Source organism: Myotis nattereri (assembly GCF_964212035.1).
Source record: "Myotis nattereri genome assembly, chromosome: 19".
NCBI classification, from domain to species: Eukaryota; Metazoa; Chordata; class Mammalia; order Chiroptera; family Vespertilionidae; genus Myotis; species Myotis nattereri.
In genome coordinates, this window is record NC_138095.1 from 27,107,289 (window position 1) to 27,126,951 (window position 19,663).

A 19,663-nucleotide genomic window follows, 5' to 3' on the forward strand; every position below is an offset into this window, starting at 1 on the left:
ATGCTGCCTGTTGCTAGGCACCTGGGCTTTCCACACTGACCTTCTGTACCTGACTCAGTGTCCGTGTTCTGCTCATGTCCGTCTGACTGGCTACCAAGGATCCACCCCCCACACCTGTGGTCATGAGCCCGGCTCTTCAGACTGGACACTGAGGCGGGCCCTGGCTGGTGTGGCTCAGTGGATAGAGCGCCGGCCTGCGGACTGATGAGTCCCAGGTTTGATTCTGGTCAAGAGCGCATGCCCGGGTTGCGGGCTCGATCTCCAGTGGGGAGGTTGTGGGCGGGGGGCATGCAGGAGGCAGCCGATCCACGATTCTCTCTCATCATCGATGTCTCTCTCTCCCTCTCCCTTCCTCTCTGAAATCAATAAAAATACATATATTTTTTAAAAAGGCAAAGAAAACCGCAGCAGGAAGAGGAGACCAGGCCGTCAGTGGCTGGGGTCCAATCTGGGCCTCGGCCCCTTAGAAGCCATGCCCGGCCCTCGGTCACACTGCCATCCGCCTCTGAGCTTGGGAGGTGGACTCGGTCCGTCGGGTGCCAGACCGGCCCTGCGGCTGGACGTTCCCAGGTGTTAACAGGCTGACATCTCGGAGGCCCACGCACTTGGCCGCGCTCCAGCCTCCAGCCGCACATCAAAGGCGGTGCTGAAAGGATGAAGCCGGGAGTGGCGCCAGGGGTGTTGGCCAGGCGCTGGGGGCACGGGGACCTGCCCGTACCTGCCATTGGCCAGAGCTTGTCTCCCCACCACCACTGGCCACTGCAGCCCCCCACCAAGCCGTGTCTCCCTCCCATCCTTTCCGTGTGGTCTGCGTGGCTCTGTTCTGTGGCCTCGGACAGTGGCGGGCGGGCCCACCTGGAGCAGGCGGACTCACAGTCGCTGCAGAGAGCTTTCTAGGAAGGCAAACTGAGGCATGACCCGGAAGATCTTTTTTTCTTCCTTTGTAATATGTTTTTATTGATGTCAGAGAGGAAGGGAGAGGGAGAGGGAGGAGAAACATCAATGATGAGAGAATCATGGATCGGCTGCCTCCTGCACACCCCCTGCTGGGGATTGAGCTGCCACCTGGGCACGTGCCCTGAGCAGGAATCGAACCGTGACCTCCTGGTTGATAGGTCAACGCTCAGCCACTGAGCCGCCAGCCAGCCAGCCAGTCTCATTGTCTTTAGAGACAATGAGTCCCCCACTGGGCAGCTGTGGGAGATGGGGGACGAGATGGGAGGTCAGAGACGAAACGTGCGAGATTCTGGGATCCTCGGGTTGAGATGTTGGGATTTGCGGTCACTTGTTCCGTCCGTTTCCCAGATGTGTCCTTGGGGCAGATACCAGGAGACACAGAGCGCCCTGGACGAGGCCCGGGTTCCCGGCCCGGCAGGCTCTGGAGGCTGGAGCAGGCACTCTGCATCCTGACCAGCCCTGCCGGCCTGGCTCACTCCCCGTGAGGCTGTTGGCTGCACCCGGGATGTCGTGGCTCGACCAGCTGGGGTCCACCCGGGGTGCCAGGCTCACCTGGCACGTCCTGGAGCTCAGCCACGGCCACTCGGTGCCAGACCGTCGGGTGCCAGACCGGCCCTGCGGCTGGACGTTCCCAGGTGTTAACAGGTTGACATCTCGGAGGCCTGGGGATCTGGTAGCAGGGCGGGTGGGACAGGCTGCAAGGAGAGGTCACTGGGGGGGAGCGGGTTTCAGGGCCCTGCTCCGGTCACGGGCCACTGCCCTGCTGATGGCTTGGGGCAAATCCCTTGCCCTCACGGGGTGCCGCTTCCCTGTGCGGGGAGCACTTGGGCAGAGAGGTGAGGCAGGTCCCAGCCTGTCAGGACAGGACGGGCCAGGAGGCCACGGGGGGCCCACTTCTCGGAGGGAGACGGGCGGTGCCCGGCCAGCCTTGCCCACTGGAGCAGAGCCGGAGCCGCCTCCCTGGGGCTCTCTGAGTCGCTGGTGCCAGGACAGGAGGGCGATTAGGAGATTAAAGGGCCCGGCCGGCCGGCGGGGCTCCGGGGCTGAGTATCAGCCTGCCAACCAGGAGGTCACTGTATGATTTCCGGTCAGGGCACAGGCCCGGGTTGCTGGCTCGATCCCCAGTGGGGGGCACACACGAGGCAGCCGATCCATGATTCTCTCTCATTATTGATGTTTCTCTCTCTCCCTTCCTCTCTGAAATCAATAAAAGTATATATACTTTTAAAAAATATGAAAGGCACCAGGATGGTGGGGTGCCCACCCTGTACTGAGCTGGCACAGCCATGGGTGAACCTGAGGGGGGGGCAGTGAAGGATGGAGAAAAGACAGATAAGAGGAAAAAGCTGGGGCCGGGTGGGATGCTGCTCTCGGATGGAGAGACAGCGCCACGGCCTGCAAACCGAGTCTTTATTTTATAGCCGGATCCCACGAGGCAGAGGAAGGGCAGGTCAAGATGTTTACAACGTTCTTGGGGGTTTCGAATCTACTCCATCACATGCACCTGATCAAGCTTTGTTTACTTGCTGCACCTTCCGCAGCCCACATCACTCAGCCTCCTGGGAGCCGCTCTCCACAGCACCCCCCCCCCCCCCGGCCGCCTTCCCGCTGCCCTGACAGCTGCCCCTGGCTGGAGGCAGCTTGGCCCAGGAAAGCTCTTCCAGGAACAAGACTGCGGAGAGCCCAGCTCGGCCAGCTGCCAGCCAGCACCCCTGTCCCACGGCCCTGCCCCCTGCACGGCTGGCTGAGGAGCTAATGGGCACCCACCGGGGTTGTAAGGCTGCGCGGGGTTAATGGGTTACCCGGCCCCGTGACACCTCCACCGCCTCCCGGGCTCTCAAAGTCCAGCGCCTGTCCTTCAAGGCCTGCGCTCGGCCCATCCCTGCCAGCCTTGACGCCTGGGGAGGGCGCGGCTTCCGGCACCCTCTCTGCTCCCGGAGATGCCTCCAGCTCCAGGCCCCCAGGTCCAAGGGGTTCTCTCCCCCAGGCCTGGCCTCCCCAGTGCCATCCCAGCTCTGCCTGGATGCCCCCCTGACCCCCAGGATGTCTGCCCCTCCCTCGGGGCCCTGGGGTCTTCCTCCTTCGTGGCTAACTGTACTATTCCACCCACAGACTGACTGGGGCTCCTGGAGAGAGGAATCTAGATGGGCCAGGATCCAATGGGCGAATAAATGAATGAATGAATGAATGAATGAATGAATGAATGAATTTAAGCCAGGGCTGTGCTCGTGGGGGTAGTTCTGGCAGACAGCAGGCCAGGTGTGGCCCTCAGAGGCACAGGAAGGCTTGGGCCGGCCAGCGCTGGGGGGCACCGCCCCATGGCATTCGATGGGGGCACCCACCCCATGCCATGGATGGGCAGGGGCGGGGGTGGGTGATGGCCCATCTCTCACCTCCATTGCCTTGTGTCCTCCATTGGTCTGTCTGCTCACGACTCTAGAAAGTTGGGGGATGAGGAAAGGGTCCCCTGGGTCATGTGACTCCCTTCAGGTCAAGTGACCTGGGTCCTTGGAGGGACCGCCTCCAGGGTCAGGGGGTCAGGGAGAGGGCCTGCGTAGAGGTGCGGCCCCACCCGACCCCGGGGTTGTAGAGAGAACCTTAGGTCCCTCGGACCTGGTAGGGTCGAAGCTGCTTATACCCACCCCCACCCCCCCACCTCGTGCAGGCGTCTGGCTCCACCCCGTGCTGTGTGACCCCCTCTCTGGATATCGTAAGTTGGGGGGAAGCTCACCTCCTTTCAGGGGATCCTGGGTCTGATCTGCCTCTGCTGGACACGCAGCCCTCCTGAGGCCCAGGAGCCTGGGGTCTGGGTCAGGGCGTGGAACCCCACTGAGTCCGCGAGGCCACAGCCCTCCTCCCACCTGGGGCGGCTCCTGTGCCTTTAAAGCCTCCCCCACCGGCCAGCACGGGAGGGAGGGTGGAGCTGCCCAGCTGGGCTCCGGGACTCAGTCCTGTGCTGGGCAGCAGGAGGCCCTGCCCTGGCGCCAGGTGAGCTGGGATGGAGGGGGCTCTGGCATCCCGACCCCGGGGCTGTCACCCCAAAGCACATCTCCCCCCGGGGAGCTGCTGGACGTCATGGTGGGGGAGACTCTTGGGCTTGGGGCCTCCCGGAATGTCTGGGGGCCCGGGGTCCAGCCCCAGTTCTGCCCGATGTCATGCTCCCGGGTGAAGGGAGTGAGCTGCCCGTCGGGGTGACAGGGCAGGGCTCCTGCGGACGGCCAGCAGGGGGTCCCGCAGGTGGGCAGAGCCCTGGGCTCCCGCAGGCTTGGCTGCGCTCCCTCTGCCACAGGTGTGGGCGGAGGAGGGCGGGTGCGGCCGCCTGGCTTCTCTGAAAAGGCTTTGGAGGAAGCGGGCTTCTCGGAATTGAGGGGGAGGGTGCCCCGTGGAGAAACTGAGCCTGGGAGGGTCTGGGGGGCAGAGGGGAACGGGGTCACAGCGGGGGGTGGGGTCAGGTCTGGAGCGAGCTGGGGCCGTGCTCTCGGGGCGCGCTCCCCCCCGCTGCGGCTCTGGCTGGGCTGTGGGGGGCATGGGGCAGGGTCGGTTGTGCAAGGGTCATTGCACAACTCTAGGGGTGCCCCTCGCTTTTGGGGTGTCTCTGGCAGATTTCAACAGGTTTCCGGCAGATAGTGGTTAGAGGACGGGTCTGATTCTCAGCCTTGGGCTGCCGGGGTGGGCATCGGGGAAGGTCAGCTTCCCAGGCGGCCGTGCGGCTAGGGCGGAGGAGGCTGCGAGGTGGGTGACTCCTCGCTGTGGGCACAGTGGTTTCGGGGGGCCGCCTGGTTGCCAAGCTACTTCTCCCTAAGCCTGGGTTTCCTGCCTGAGAATGGGTTTGGGGCTGGGCCCTGTTTTCAACCTGTGGCTCTGGGGTTGCGATGACACAGCCCTGGGCTGAGTTGGAGGATTAACAGAAGAGCTCGGAGCTGGCTGCTCTGCCCTCTTCCTTACCCTCCTCTGCGCCGCGCCCCGAACTCGCTTGGCTCAGCTTCAGTTCCGCTCGCTCGGGGGTGAGTAGAGGTGTTGGGAGGCGGTGGTGCTAATGGCAGAGTCAGAATCCTTGGGTGGCCTGGCCGACGTGGCTCAGTGGTTGAGCATCGACCCATGAACCAGGAGGTCACGGTTCCATTCCTGGTCAGGGCACAGGCCCAGGTGGCAGGGCCCATCCACACCCAGCAGGGGGCATGCAGGGGCCAGCTGATGGATGATTCTTTCTCATCATTGATGCTTCTACCCCTCCCTCCCTCCCTCTCCCTTCCTCTCTCTGAAATCAATTTTAAAAAAAAACAAAAAAACACCCACCTTGGCCAGTTGGGCTCAATGGATAGAGCGTCAGCCTGTGGATCGAAGGGTCCTGGGTTTGATTCCCAGTCAAGGGCACAGGCCCAGGTTGCAGGCTCCATCCCCAGTGGGGGGCGTGCAGGAGGCAGGCGGTCAATGATTCTCATCATTGATGTTTCTCTCCCTTCCTCTCTGAAACCAATAAAAAGTTATATAAAAAACAAAACAGAAAACACCCCACCACCTAAGAAAAAGAGCATTTGTGTGGGTGAGGCTTGTACGTTTTTGGAGATGGGGAGCTCCCCCCTTTCTGTGCCTAGGCCGGGGGGCGTGGGGTCTGGAGGAGACCCCCAGCTCAGCCCCTGCAGCCTGGCCTGGGAAGCCAGGGTCCCCCAGACCCCCAGCCTGTGTGCAGGGGGAGGGAGGCCGAGCCGGACAGAACGGGACAGACTCCTCCTGCGTGTCACGCCTGTTAACATGGCCTTTGCTGAGCCACCTGCCCTCCGGTCCTGTTCCCGGGACCTGCCGCGGCTGCCGGACACAGGTGACGGCGCTCATCGCTACCAGCTCGCTGTGCCCGGGGTTTCCCGTGGGGGCTGGGCTTCCTCTGCCCACTCAGACATCCTCTTTCCCCGCCTCCCCTCCTGCCGATGGGGCTCGTCTCCTGCTCCCCGGGCAGGGGGAGAACTGAGCAGGCTCAGGTACGGGCGGAGCCCTGTGGCTCTCCCCTGCCGACCCCTCCCCTCCGGCCCACAGCCCAGCAAGGCAGCCCCTCAGGCAGGGCCGGGTCCCCGATGTTGATGTTCCTGGCTGGTGCCCAGCCCTCGGGCACAGGCTGGGCCTGGGGCCTCGGCTCCTTCCCTGTCCGTCTTCCCAGTCACTCTGGTCCGCAGTTGGGGTGATGCCCAGGCCGATCGGCAGTTGTAGCGTCTCTGGGCCACTCCAGGGCCGCGGGTACCCGGACACGGATCGCTTTGGCTGCGTGACCCGGGGCGGGCGGCCCTGTCTGCCCGGCCACTGTGCCTCCTGTCTGTCGGGTGGCGCAGCCCTGCAGGGTGGGTGTGGATTCGCTTTAGAGACTTGGAAGGCGGGGCGGCTGGCAGCTCTCAGGCGGTCTAGACACCTGGCCAGGGAGCAGTGGGAGCCACGACCTAGGAAGTGGCTGAACCTTATCCTCGTCTTTATCAGATAAGGGCCTGGGGGGGGGGGGGAGTCCTGTCCAAGGTCCCCAGGGCCCGGCCGGAGCAGCTCCTGCCTCAGCTCCTCCTGGGAGGTGCCGCCCGGATCTCAGGCCCAGTTCCGAGGCCCCCTGAGCAGCGCTGCGGGGGGGCAGGCGTGGCCGTGGCCGTGGCCCCTCAGACCTCCCCGCACAGCTGCCTCCCCGGGAGCCGGAAGGCGGCTCCGCCACAGCCTAGACTTTCCCAGGCAGACCGCCTGCCTCCTCCCGCCTGGCCGCCCCAGCCCAGGGCTGTCCCCGGAGGAACCCGGGCTTTCCTGGTCTCCGGGTGCCTCTGGGCCTCAGGTAAGCCCCCCAGGGTCCTTAGGAACTGGACTGGGTTATTTTATCTTATTTTGTAAACTTTATTGATGTCAGAGAGGAAGGGAGAGGGACAGAGAGGTAGAAACATCCATGATGAGAGAGAGTCATGGACCGGCTGCCTCCTGCACGCCCCCCACTGGGGATGGAGCCCACAGCCCGGGCCTGTGCCCTGACCAGATTCGAACCGTGACCTCCTGGTTCACAGGTCGACGCTGAGCCACGGAGCCACACTGGCCGGGCAGGGGGGGGTTGAGGCCAGGCACTGGCCCAGCCACGCTCCAGCCTTGGTTTCCCCTCCTGATGCCGGTTTGAGTGGGAGCCAGGCCTCTGGGCTTGGACGTTGTTAGTGAATCTTTGAGAAAAACGTGGGAAGCGGAAGCCAGGCCCCCAGCAGGGTGCCCTTGGGAAGCTGGATGTGTCCGCCTGCCTGGAGGGGGCCGGCGGGGGGCGGGGGGGGGGGGGGCGAGCCAGACCTCCCGCTGCCCTAGCGGGGAGGAAGGGGGGGATGCGTCCGAGCCGCCCACCCTCCCGCACTCCCTGCAGTCTGAGCCTCCCTGCGTGCCCCTGCCCCTCAGGGAGCCCACCTGGGCCCTGGGATGGGGGATGGACAGACGGATGATGGACAGGGGAGGCTGGCGTGCGGGCCTTAGGAACTCATGGCGCGCTCTCCCCGGGGAGAGAGGAGGGCCCTGAGGGGAGCCTGAGCTGAGAGCCCCACGCCCAGGAGACAGGAGGCCATGTCCCCAAGGTGCCCAGCACGGCCCACCCCAGTGGATGGGCCCCCGCCCTGCCCAGGCCTGCCCATCCCTGCCGCGTGGGATGGGAAAGTTCTGTGTCCTGAACCAGCGCTGGTGCTGCCAGCCCAGCCCCTGAGGCCGACAGACCTCCTGGCACAGCCCCTCCCCTGCCGTTAGGAGCCCTAACCCGGCCCAGCCTCCCTGCCAGGGCACAGGGCGTGCCCAGAGGCTGTCAGGCCTGGTGGAGGAGAGGGCAGAAGGCAGGCTGTCCCTGAGGGCATCGGCAAGGGCAGGGCTGGTTGGCACGTGGGAGAGAGCCCGCTGACAGCTTCTGGAGGACGGGACAGGAGGTGCTGGTGGGAGGGGCTGCATTGAATTCAGCCAGAAGCCCTGGTGCCTGATTCCTTTTATTTTAATTTTTTTTTATTTTTATTGATTTCAGAGAGGAAGGGAGAGGGAGAGACAGAAACACAATGATGAGAGAGAGTCATGGATTGGCTGCCTCCTGCACGCCCCCCACCAGGGAATGAGCCCGCAACCCAGGCAGGTGCCCTTGCCAGGAATGGAACCCGGGACCCTTCAGTCTGCAGGCCGACGCTCTATCCACTGAACCATACCGGCAAGGGCTGGGTCAGGTCATTCTTTCTGCCAGAAGCTCCTCCCCTCTCTGACCCCCAAATCCTCCCCGCTAAGCCATAGGGCCCCATCCCAGTAAGAACCCCATCTCTATCAAGCAGGGACCCCTCCTGGGAGCCCCCAGACTCTCCTTGCTGGGTTCAGTGGTGAGCATGTCATGTGACCAGCTGCTGAAGCCAAGCTGAGCGGGAGGGGGTGGGCCCTGGAGCATGCCTGCTCCACCTGAGCCTGGACGTGCCCCGCCCGCTCTGAGGCCTTGGGCAGGTCACTGCCAATCAGCCCCGTGGGGAGGACAGACACCCTGCTTGGGGTGTGGTGGAGATTAAGTGGGTTCACCCGGCCGGCAGGGCTCAGTGGTTGAGCGTCGACCTATGAACCGGGAGGTCATGGGTCGATTCCCCGTCAGGGCACATGGTTGCCGGCACATGTTCTGGGCGGCAGGCAGGCGGGAGACGCAGGGATATGTCTCAGGCTTCACACTGGGCTGTGCCGCGGGGGGAGGAGAGGATCAGGCTGGCGCGGCCCCCGGCCCTGCCCCCTGACCCCTCCACGTGCCCACAGGTCCATGAAGAAGCGCTATGTGGTGCTGGCCCTGGTGGCCATTGCGCTGGTCATTGGCCTCAGCCTCTGGCTGTCCTCCGCCCCCAAGCCGCCCAGCCACGTGTACCCCAGGGCCGCCGTGGCCGCGGACGCCAAGCAGTGCTCGGAGATCGGGAGGTGAGTGGGCAGGCATGGGGCCGCGGGCCCTGGAGGACGGCCGCCGGAAGGGGACCTGGGCAAGGGGCACCCTTCTTCGGACCTGCTCCGCGGCCGCTGGGCGGGGACGGAGGGGACGCGGGTCCCCGGAGCTGCGGGGCGTCCTCTCCGTGCTCAGGGCGCCTGTGTCTTTGGATAAACTCTGCTGTTTGATACTGTTTTCTACTCCAATCGCACGTTTTATCCAAAGGTCAGTTCCCACTTAGAGACGTAAACAGAAAAAACTATTGCTAATGAAAAGGAACAATTCTTTTTTAATTATAAAAGTTGCATATAAGCATAACCAGTGGACATAAGACACTGGGGGATAGGGGAGGCTAGGGGACTGTCTATGGCGGGGGGATAAGATGGACACATATGCAATACCCTTTGTAATACTTTAAGCAATAAATTAAAAAAAAATTATAAAAGTTACGTGGCCCGGCCGTTGTGGCTCAGCGAGTTGAACTTCATCCCACGCACCAGGCGGTGGCTGATTTGACGCCGGGACAGGGCACACGCTGGGGCTGCAGGCTGGGTCCCGAGCAGGGGGCGCGCAGGAGGCAGCCGGTCCACGTTTCTCTCTCCTACGTGCTTCTCTCTCTCTTCCTCTCTCTGAAATCAATAAAAACATACTTTTTAAAAAGTTATGTACATTGCCAGGCCGGCGGGGCTCAGGGGCTGAGCGTGGATCTATGAACCAGGAGGTCAGGGTTCGATCCCCGGTCAGGGCACAGGCCCGGGTTGGGGCTCAATCCCCAGTGGGGGTGTGCGGGAGGCAGCCGGTCGGTGATTCTCTCTCATCATTGATGTTTCTCTCTCTCCCTCTCTCTCTCTCTCTCTATCTGTGTGTGTGTGTATATATATATATATATGTAATCTCCCTTCCTCTCTGAAATCAATAAAAATATATTTTTTAAAAAGTTATGTACATTTGTTTGAAAAAGAGGAACTATAAACCCATTGGTTTAGAGTTACATTAAAAAAACCCCTAAAAACTCCGGTGCGCTGACTCCGCGGGGTGGAGGGGCGGCGGGCGCGTGGGGTCGGGGCCGCGGTTCTGACGCCCCCCGCGCCCGGCAGGGACGCGCTGCAGGACGGCGGCTCAGCGGTGGACGCCGCCATCGCGGCCCTGCTGTGCGTGGGGCTCATGAACGCCCACAGCATGGGCATCGGCGGCGGCCTGTTCCTCACCATCTACGACAGCACCACCCGTGAGTGCCGCGGCGGGCGGGGGGCGGGCGGCAAGGCGGGGGGGGGCGGGGGGGCTCCGGGCTCCCGCTGGGGGGAGGGGGGCGGCGTCCCGTCTGCCCACTGACGTCTCCTTGCAGGGAAGGCCGAGGTCATCAACGCCCGCGAGGTGGCCCCCGCGCTGGCCTCGGCCGGCATGTTCAACAGCTCGGAGCAGGCGCAGGAAGGTGAGGGCGGGCCCGGGACGGTGCGGGCGGGCGCGGGGAGGTGAGGGCGGGCGCGGGGAGGTGAGGGCGGGCGCGGGGAGGTGCGGGCGGGCTCGGGGCGGTGCGGGCGGGCGCGGGGCGGTGCGGGCGGGCGCGGGGCGGTGCGGGCGGGCGGGGGGGGGGGCGAGGGCGGGCGCGGGAAGGCGAGGGCGGGCGCGGGGCGGTGCGGGCGGGCGGGGGGGGGGCGAGGGCGGGCGCGGGGCGGTGCGGGCGGGCGCGGGGCGGTGCGGGCGGGCGGGGGGGGGGCGAGGGCGGGCGCGGGGCGGTGCGGGCGGGCGCGGGGAGGTGCGGGCGGGCGCGGGAAGGCGAGGGCGGGCGCCGGACGGCGAGGGCGGGCGCGGGAGGGTGAGGGCGGGCGCAGGCGCGGGCCAGGCAGACGTGCCACCCCCTGCGGCAGCTGTGATGCCGCCCATGCCCACCCCTCCCCCCCTTCCCAGCCCCTCCCACCCTCCGTCAGGGATGCGCGAGGCCCTCATCACGGAGGCCTGGCCGGGTAGCGCAGCGGTTGGAGCGCCTCCCCCGTGCGCCGAGGTTGTGCGTGTGATCCCGGCCGGGGCACATACGCGATGAACCGATGGGCCGCAAACCTCTCTCTCTCCTTCCTCTCCCACCCGTCCTCTCGCTCTAAAATCAGTTTGAAAACCGTCATCACCGAGAGCTACAGGGTCGCTGTGATTTCTGCTCGGGCCTCGCGGCCGCCTGCCAAGCGCACAGTGCCGGTCACCGCAGCCGCCACACGGTCCTGCGGGCTCTGCGCAGCCTTCTCCCGCTGGGCCCGGACCCCGCCCCGCGCACTGGTTCAGGGGCGTCCTGAGTCGGTTCCCATTTTATAGGGGGCGGCGCTGAGTCCCAGAGAGGCCACGCCAACCGGTGGAGGTCACACGGTTCCGTGGTGACGAAGCAGGCTGCCCAAACCCTCTATTCTCTTTTTATTAAAAAAATATTTTTATTGATTTCCGAGAGAAAGGGAGAGGGAGAGAGAGATAGGAACATCAGTGATGAGAGAGAATCATGGCTCGGCTGCCTCCTGCCCGCCCCCTACTGGGGATCGAGCCCGCAACTCCTGCCGGTGCCCTGACTGGGAATTGAACCGTGACCTCCTGCTTCATAGGTCGAGGCTCAACCACTGAGCCACACCGGCCGGGCTCGAGATGCCTTTTTCTAGTGGGCGGGTCCATCCTCAGATCGGGCCTGGGGGACTCAGGGCCCAGGGGTCGGCTTCCAGTAGAATCACGGGCTCCTCTCAGGTCAGAGCTGGGAGCCAGCTCTTCGTGGTCAGATGGAGAGGGACCGGGGCAGGGGTTTGGGCTCAGGTCCCGTGGGGACCAGAGGAGCGAGGCCCCGGCTTTGGGAGGGCCCAGGTGTGGGAGTGGCCTGGGTCGGCACTGGGGGGCTTGGCAGGTGCGGGTGCCAGCTTGGGTCTCCTGGGGCGAGAGGCGCGTGTCCTTGGAGGTGCAGACGGAGAGACGGTGTGTGTCCGGTTCCCCACAGTCTCACGGCGCCTCCGTGGGCCTGGCAAGCGTGGTGGCACCCGCGGGAGAGGCCTCCAGGCCTGGGAGAGCCCAGCCCCACACGCACGCTCCCACCGCCCCCCTGTGCCCCACGAGGTGTCCCGGGTGACCTGCACCCTTGCCTGCTGCACCAGCTCTGACCCCACACGCCCAGCTCTGAACCCCACACCCCATTCCCCTCTAAGCCTCACTGTCCCACCTGGGCCTGTGCCCGGACGAGGCCCCCACATCCCTTGTCTGGAGCCGACGCTGTCCTCCCTCTCGCCCGGCAGGGGGGCTGTCGGTGGCCGTTCCGGGCGAGATCCGCGGCTACGAGCTGGCGCACCAGCGGCACGGGCGGCTGCCCTGGGCCCGCCTCTTCGAGCCCAGCATCCGGCTGGCGCGGCAGGGCTTCCCCGTGGGGAAGGGCTTGGCGAACGCCCTGAATAGCAAACGGGCTGTCATTGAGCAGCAGCCGGACCTGTGGTACGTCTGCGGGCGCCGCCGATCTGCCCGGGGAGCCGGTGCTAACAGGGGGGCGGGCCCGGGAGATGCGCCCCCCTCCCGTCACACGTGGCGACTCACTCTGAGCTGGGCGCCTGGGGCTCTGGCCTGTGTGCCCTGAGCAGCAGGGGACGCGAGGAGGCCTGGGCCGGCCACGGGCGGAGGCGCCTGAGCGTGGACCGGAGCCCGCTGTCCTGGGCTCTCGTCCCCCGTGCTGGGGGACTGTGGGGTGGTCCGGCCACCACTCCCACCCCCAGCCTCACGGAGCCCGCTCTGCCCAGCGAGGTGTTCTGCCGGGACGGCAAGGTGCTGCGGGAGGGGGACAGAGTGACTATGCCGCGGCTGGCCGACACCTACGAGACGCTGGCCTCCGAGGGCGCCCAGGCTTTCTACAACGGGAGCCTCACGGCCCAGATCGTCCGCGACATCCAGGCAGCTGGTGAGTGCGAGGGACTTCGCGGAGGGAGCCCTGAGCTGGGGCCCAGGGGCCTGGGGTCCTCGGGGCTGGCCTGGGCTGGGCACTGGGCTCTCAGGGACCATCTGGCCAGGGAGGGTGACAGGCCATGGAGTCACAGGTGCCTGGTGAGGTCAGAGCTGAGAGAGATGGTACAGTTCAGGAGAGAAAGCTCCCCCACCCATGGCTCCCTGAGTGTGGGCGGGGGAAGCAGGTGTAAGCGTGAGCCAGGGCCCAGGAGGCACTGAAGTGCAGACCCCTGAGGCCTTCCTGGAGGAGGTGGTGCCTGAGCTCCAGATGAGATTGCACGTTATAGGCAGAGAGAAGAAGGATATTCCTGGCGGAGGGAACCGGCTAAAGCCTGGAGAGGCGATTTTACTTCTCCAAGAGGGCCACAGGGGCATGGGGATGCGTGCAGGGCCCTGGGGTTGGGACCTTGTGGGGCAAGTTCTGCTGGAGCCCCAAGTGACCTTTCCCGCCCTGAGCTGCGGCCTTCTTCCTATGTGAGTTTTTTTTTTTTTTTTAATATATTTTATTGATTTTCCACAGAGAGGAAGGGAGAGAGACAGAGAGTCAGAAACATCGATGAGAGAGAAACATCGATCAGCCGCCTCCTGCACATCCCCCACCGGGGATATGCCCGCAACTCAGGTACATGCCCTTGACCGGAATCGAACCCAGGACCTCTCAGTCCGCAGGCCGACGCTCTATCCACTGAGCCAAACCGGTTTTGGCCCTATGTGAGTTTTTAAAAAAATATTTTTATTGACTTCAGAGAGGAAGGGAAAGGGAGAGGGAGAGAGAGATAGAAACATCCGTGATGAGAGAGAATCACTGATTGGCTGCCTCCTGCACGCCCCCCACTGGGGATCGAACCCACAACCCAGTCATCGGACTTGAACCTGGGACCCTTCAGTCCGCAGGCCGACGCTGTATCCACTGAGCCAGCCCGGCCGGGGCCCCATGTGAATTCTGTCTGTCTGTCTGTCTGTCTGTCAGGAGGGGGGTGACTGGCATGTTGACCTTTCCCACTGACACTGAAATTCGCTGTAAATGCCAAGCTTTCCCTGGAGAATGAAGCGCCTTCCTCCACCCGCTCCCCCCACCAACTAGTCATGGGAAGAGGGGGCTGAGCAAGGGGGAGACGGAAGACAGGCTGCCCAGAGGACAGACAGCCAACCTAGAGGCCAGAGCGAGGAGAGGACGGCTGGCCTGGGCCTGGCCATGGGGAGATGGCACCATAGGGCAGAAGGTGCTACGGGGGGGAGGGGGCAGTGTGGAGATGGGGGCAGGGGCTCTGAAGGTGGGCAGGACGCCTCCAAGAGTGAGGCCCCAGCCTCCTCCGAGGGCAGCCCGCTCCGTGCCCCTCCCCGCCTGGAGCTGCCGTCTCGCCGCAGGGGGCATCATCACCGCCAAGGACCTGAACGACTACCGCGCGGAGCTGATCGAGCACCCCCTGAGCATCAGCCTCGGGGACTCCCGGCTCTACGTGCCCAGCGCCCCCCTCAGCGGGCCCGTGCTGGCCCTCATCCTCAACATCCTCAAGGGTGAGCCCCGACAGGGCCCGGGCGGGGAGGAGCCTGCAACCAAGGCATGTGCCCTCGACCAGAATCGAACCCGGGACCCTTCAGTCTACAGGCCAACGCTCTATCCATTGAACCAAACCAGCCAGGGCCTGGTCATTTTAAAAAAATATATATTTTTTATTGATTTCAGAGAGGGAAAGAGAGAGAGAAAAACATCAATGATGAGACAGAATCATTGATTGGCTGCCTCCTGCACACCCCCTACTGGGGATGGAGCCTGCAACCCGGGCAGGAGCACTTGACCGGGAATCGAACCGTGACCTCCTGGTTCATAGGTCGATGCTCAGCCCCTGAGCCCCGCCGGCCGAGCTGCTGCTGGCCACTCATGCCCCCAGGTGGTTCGGGGGTGAGAGCACCCCGGCGCCCAGCGGCCTGAGCGGCGGCAATGTCCTGAGGGCCCCTGAGGCCGCCAACGCCGCCCGGCTCTGCCCTCCAGGGTACAACTTCTCGCGGGCGAGCGTGGAGACCCCCGAGCAGAAGGGCTTGACCTACCACCGCATCGTGGAGGCCTTCCGCTTCGCCTACGCCAAGAGGACCCTGCTCGGGGACCCCAAGTTTGTCAATGTGACTGAGGTGAGGGCAGGGGCTGGCCCTCGACGGCGGGCGGGGTCTGCCTGGAGGCGGCAGGGGGGTCCCCGGCCTCCCGCCTGCTGTGCGAATCCGCTCTCACCAGCTTGGGGGGGAGGGGGCGGGCCTGTCCCCTGGCAGGATGGACTAGGGCAGTGATGGCAAACCTATGACATGCGTGTCAGAGGAGACACGCAAACTCATTTTTTTGGTTAATTTTTCTTTGTTAAATGGTATTTAAATATATAAAACAAATATCAAAAATATAAAATTTTGTTTTACTATGGTGGCAAATATCAAAAAATTTCTATATGTGACACGGCACCAGAGTTAAGTTAGGGTTTTTCAAAATGCTGACACGCTGAGCTCAAAAGGTTCGCCATCACTGGCCTAGAGATCCGCGTCTGGGCCGGGCCCGGGAGCTCAGCGTGTAACAGACAAGGAGGAATGAGTGCCCCCTCCCCACCCGGGCCCGCACCCTCCCCCCTCCAGGCTTTGCACGTGCTGTGCCCCCTGCTGGGAGGGTCTGGTGTAGTCGGAGTGAGGTGAGGGGTGCAGGGGCATCGCAGCCCTCGGGGGATGGGGAGGATGGGGGTCGAGCCCGCGGCCCGGGCACGTGCCCTGACCGGATGGAACCGTGACCTCCTGGTTGCCAGGTGGACGCTCAGCTCCTGAGCCCCGCGGCAGGGCCTTGCTGCTTTCGAAAGCCCAGGGCAGCCTCTGGCGGAAGGTCCCCCGTCTGGGATGGGCCTGTCTCCCTGGGAGGAGATTCAGGCCGTAGGTTCTCCCTTCGGACTCGTCAGTTACCCTGCGGGGTGTGGTTGGAACCTTCTGGAGACGTGTTTTTGGCGAGGCCTCCTCCCCCCTCTCTGTGTCTGTCCTTCCTCTCTGTCTGCCCGTCCAGCCTCGCGCCGGCAGCAGCTGTCTCCACTGTACCTTTTAGCCCGATCTTGCCCGTGAACTTGAGGCTCACCGCTGCTCGGTGTCGAGCGGGCACCTTTCCAAAATCAAGCTCCCTGCGGCCCCAGCCTGCCCCTTCCGCAGCAGCCACCCCCACCCTGGGTAAGGGTCACTCTGGGATGAAGACTTGAGGGCCGTTTCCAATTCCTCCTCCTCGGCCACCTGGGTGAGCCAGCCACCTCCTCCCTCCTGGCTGGTGTCCCCGCCTCCGGCCCCCGGAGACCCTGGGGAAACAGCCAGGGCTCACTGCTTTGTCCCAGTCCCGGGTGGCTGAGCCTTAACGCCAAAGTCTTTCTGAGGCCTATGGGGAGCCCCGGGACTGGACCTCGCCGGCCTCTTCCACCTCCTGTCTTCCTAACACAACCCACCGTCTGCCCGTCACTCACAGGCCTGCCCGGGGGGCCTTTGCATTGGCTATCCAGGCCTCATTCGGGGTTCTTGTCAGATGTCACCTCCTCCGAGAAGCCCTCCCTGACCACTCCACCCCCTCCCCATTGTTCTCTACCACCTCTACCTGGCTCGTTCTTCCCAGCACTGCCTTCGTCTTCCCTGCCATGCGGGTGGGGAGCCGCTTGGCTGTTCCCTGCTGACCCCCCAGTGCCAGGCTTGCAGTACAAGCTCCATGAATGAATGAATATGGCTCGAGTGGGGGCTTGGGGAACAGACAGACAGACATTCAGAGTTGCTGGCCTGCAACAGAGACAAAGGCTGGAGAGAGGGATCGGCCGGGCCGTGTGAGTTTTGGGGTGCCGGAGGCTTGTGGTCAGAGCCTCGGCCGGGGATCCCCGAGAGCTGCCCGCACCAGCCTGTGCCCGTGCCCACCCCCGTTCCTCAGGCCGGCTCTGGGGTCTCGGCAGGTGGTCCGGAACATGAGCTCCGAGTTCTTTGCCGCCCAATTGCGCAGCCGCATCTCCGACAACACCACGCACCCCGCCTCCTACTACGAGCCCGAGTTCTACACCCCAGACGACGGGGGCACCGCCCACCTGTCCGTGGTCGCCGAGGATGGCAGCGCCGTGGCGGCCACCAGCACCATCAACCTCTAGTAGGGGCTGCCGGGCGGCCTGGGGCCGGGGCGGGCGGCGGGCAGGGGCTGCCCTCGCGTCCCAGGAGCGGGGCTCCATGAACCCCTTTTGTGCTGGGAAACGGAGGCCCCACCTTGGTAGAGCACTCGCCCCGGACCTCACGGGGTACATGGGGTACATGTTGGAGCTTTGGGGGTGGGGGGGCCGGGAGGGCGGGGCGGCGCCCAGCCGTCTGACGCGGCCCGTCTGCAGCTTCGGGTCCAAGGTGCTGTCCCCGGTCAGCGGGATCCTGTACAATGATGAGATGGACGACTTCAGTTCCCCCAACATCATTAACCAGTTCGGGGTGCCCCCCTCACCGGCCAACTTCATCAAGCCAGGTGCGTGGTGCGGGCCCGGACGGGCTGGGGGCTAGCGTCCGGCCGGGCAGGCAGCTGACCTGCATCTCTGTCCCCCCCCTTACCCCCCCCCCCACCTCAGGGAAGCAGCCGCTCTCCTCCATGTGCCCAGCCATCATCGTGGACCGGGACGGCCGGGTCAGCCTGGTGGTGGGTGCCTCTGGGGGCACCCAGATCACCACAGCCACCGCGTTGGTATGTGCCTGCCACCTGTCCCCTCGGCCCCCGCCCCCGGGGCCGTGCTGTGCTGACCCCTGTGTCCCCGCCCCCCAGGCCATTATTAACAACCTCTGGTTCGGCTACGACGTGAAGAAGGCGGTAGAGGAGCCCCGGCTGCACAACCAGCTCCTGCCCAACACCACCACCCTGGAGCGGGACATGGACCAGGTGGGCGGGCACAGCTGGGGCCGGGGGCGGGGCATGGACCAGGTGGGCGGGCACAGCCAGGGCCGGGGGCGGGGCATGGACCAGGTGGGCGGGCACAGCCAGGGCCGGGGGCGGGGCATGGGGACCAGGTGGGCGGGCACAGCCGGGAGCCGGGGGCGGGGCATGGACCAGGTGGGCGGGCACAGCCAGGGCCGGGGGCGGGGCATGGGGACCAGGTGGGCGGGCACAGCCGGGAGCCGGGGGCGGGGCATGGACCAGGTGGGCGGGCACAGCCAGGGCCGGGGGCGGGGCATGGACCAGGTGGGCGGGCACAGCTGGGGCCGGGGGCGGGGCATGGGGACCCCGGGAGGAGGTCTGGCTCTCCTGGGTCACCCTGGAGTGACCGTGGCTGGTGTCCTCTGCTGGGGGCAGGGGCCATCACACCCACCACCTGGGCCATCTTTTTAAAATAAGTTTTATATTTTACGCTGCTTTTTTCTTTTATTGATTTCAGAGAGGAGGGGAGAGGGAGAGAGAGAGAGACATCCATGATGAGAGAGAATCATGGATCGGCTGCCTCGTGCGTGCCCCCCACTGGGGATCGAGCCAGCAACCCGGGCATGTGTCCTTGACCGGAATCAAACCCAGGACCCTTCAGTCCGCAGGCCGACGCTCTATCCACTGAGCAAAAGCAGCTAGGGCCACCTTTTTTTTTTTTTAAGATGCCTTCATTTTATTTTTATTATTTTTTTAAATGTTCACCAGAGGATATTTTTCCATCGATTTTTAGAGAGTAGAAGAGAGAGGGAAAGACAGAGAGAAACACATCGATTGGTTGCCTCCCACACGCATCCCAACGAGGGCCCAGGCTGGGGAGGAGCCTGCAACCAAGGTACGTGCCCTTGACTAGAATCGAACCGGGACCCTTGGGTCCACAGACCAATGCTCTAGCCACTGAGCCAGTCTGCCCAGGGCTGCCTGGGCCCCGCTGAGGCCTGCCTCTCCCCCTCACCTCCCTCCCAGGCGGTGATCACAGGCCTGAAGAGCCGGCACCACCACACCAAGGAGGTGTCCACCTACATCGCTGTGGTGCAGGCCATCGCCCGCACGGACGGCGGCTGGGCGGCCGCCTCGGACTCCAGGAAAGGCGGGGAGCCGGCTGGCTACTGAGGGTGCGGGGCGGGCCAGGCTGGGACTTGGGGGACGGGCTTCTCCCGCGAGGGGCAAAGCAGTGCAATAAACGGGGCCTCGGCGCCAGGTGTTGCTGGGCTCCCGATTCCCTGGGCCGCAGCATCCTGTGTGACATGGGTCGTCTGGGGTGGGGGGAGGGTGGAGAGCCCCGCGGGTGGGAGGGGGCGCAGGACAGGCCCCTGCCCAGCACCCTGAGCCCCAGCACCAGGGGCCAGGCCCTCCCTTATCTGGATTGGGCCCCGGCACTTCCACGGTTGGCCACCAGGGGGAGCCATAGCCCTGGCTTTCACTGGGGCAGGAGCAACCGAGGGATGCTGGCCACCTGGGTACCTCCTGGCCTGGCGGTGTCGGACCCGCCCCGCTGACCTCACCCAGAGGCGAAGCTGAGGCGCCAGGAGTGGGATTGGGCAAGAGGCTGGAGCAAAACATGCTGTTCCGAGCGGGCCCAGGGGGAGCTTCCCGAGCACAAACGCAGAGTGAGGCCCAAGCCGTGCTCAGAGCCAGGGAACCCGGTTCCCAGGGAACCGACTGGAAGAGGCCCCAGATCCCCGAGGTCAGGGCTGGAGGCTGGTGGCTGGGGACGCAGCCTGGAGGGGGGTAGGTCTTGGGGGGGACACAACCTCCCTCCCCCTCACTCCGGGTCTGCTAACTAGGCTTTTTTAATTTTTTTTTTTACTGATTTCAGAGAGGAAGGGAGAGGGAGAGAAAGAGAGAGAGAGACAGAAACATCAATGATGAGAGAGCGTCATGGACCGGCTGCCTCCGGCACCCCCCACAGGGGACGG

The 19,663-nt window shown here is 64.5% G+C and overlaps 1 protein-coding gene across 2 annotated transcripts; it reads left to right on the plus strand.

The window, feature by feature from the left end:
- Window positions 1–3,905: 3,905 nt before the first annotated feature.
- LOC308535293 (glutathione hydrolase 1 proenzyme) lies at window positions 3,906–18,972 on the plus strand (the record flags this gene model as incomplete). Of its 2 annotated transcripts, XM_081114111.1 has the most annotated exons (13): window positions 3,906–3,945; window positions 8,707–8,862; window positions 9,964–10,094; window positions 10,212–10,298; window positions 12,121–12,313; window positions 12,613–12,770; window positions 14,183–14,332; window positions 14,808–14,944; window positions 16,756–16,943; window positions 17,176–17,303; window positions 17,404–17,516; window positions 17,595–17,708; window positions 18,711–18,972. In XM_081114111.1, 12 exons carry the CDS (start codon window positions 8,711–8,713, stop codon window positions 18,855–18,857), a joined length of 1,698 nt encoding a protein of 565 aa, XP_080970237.1. In that variant the 3' UTR covers window positions 18,858–18,972. The 2 variants fall into 2 exon arrangements, with proteins under 2 accessions (XP_080970237.1, XP_080970236.1); XM_081114110.1 differs by lacking the exon at window positions 3,906–3,945 and having other exon boundaries at window positions 8,711–8,862; window positions 17,404–17,708.
- Between the last annotated feature and the right edge of the window lie 691 nt (window positions 18,973–19,663).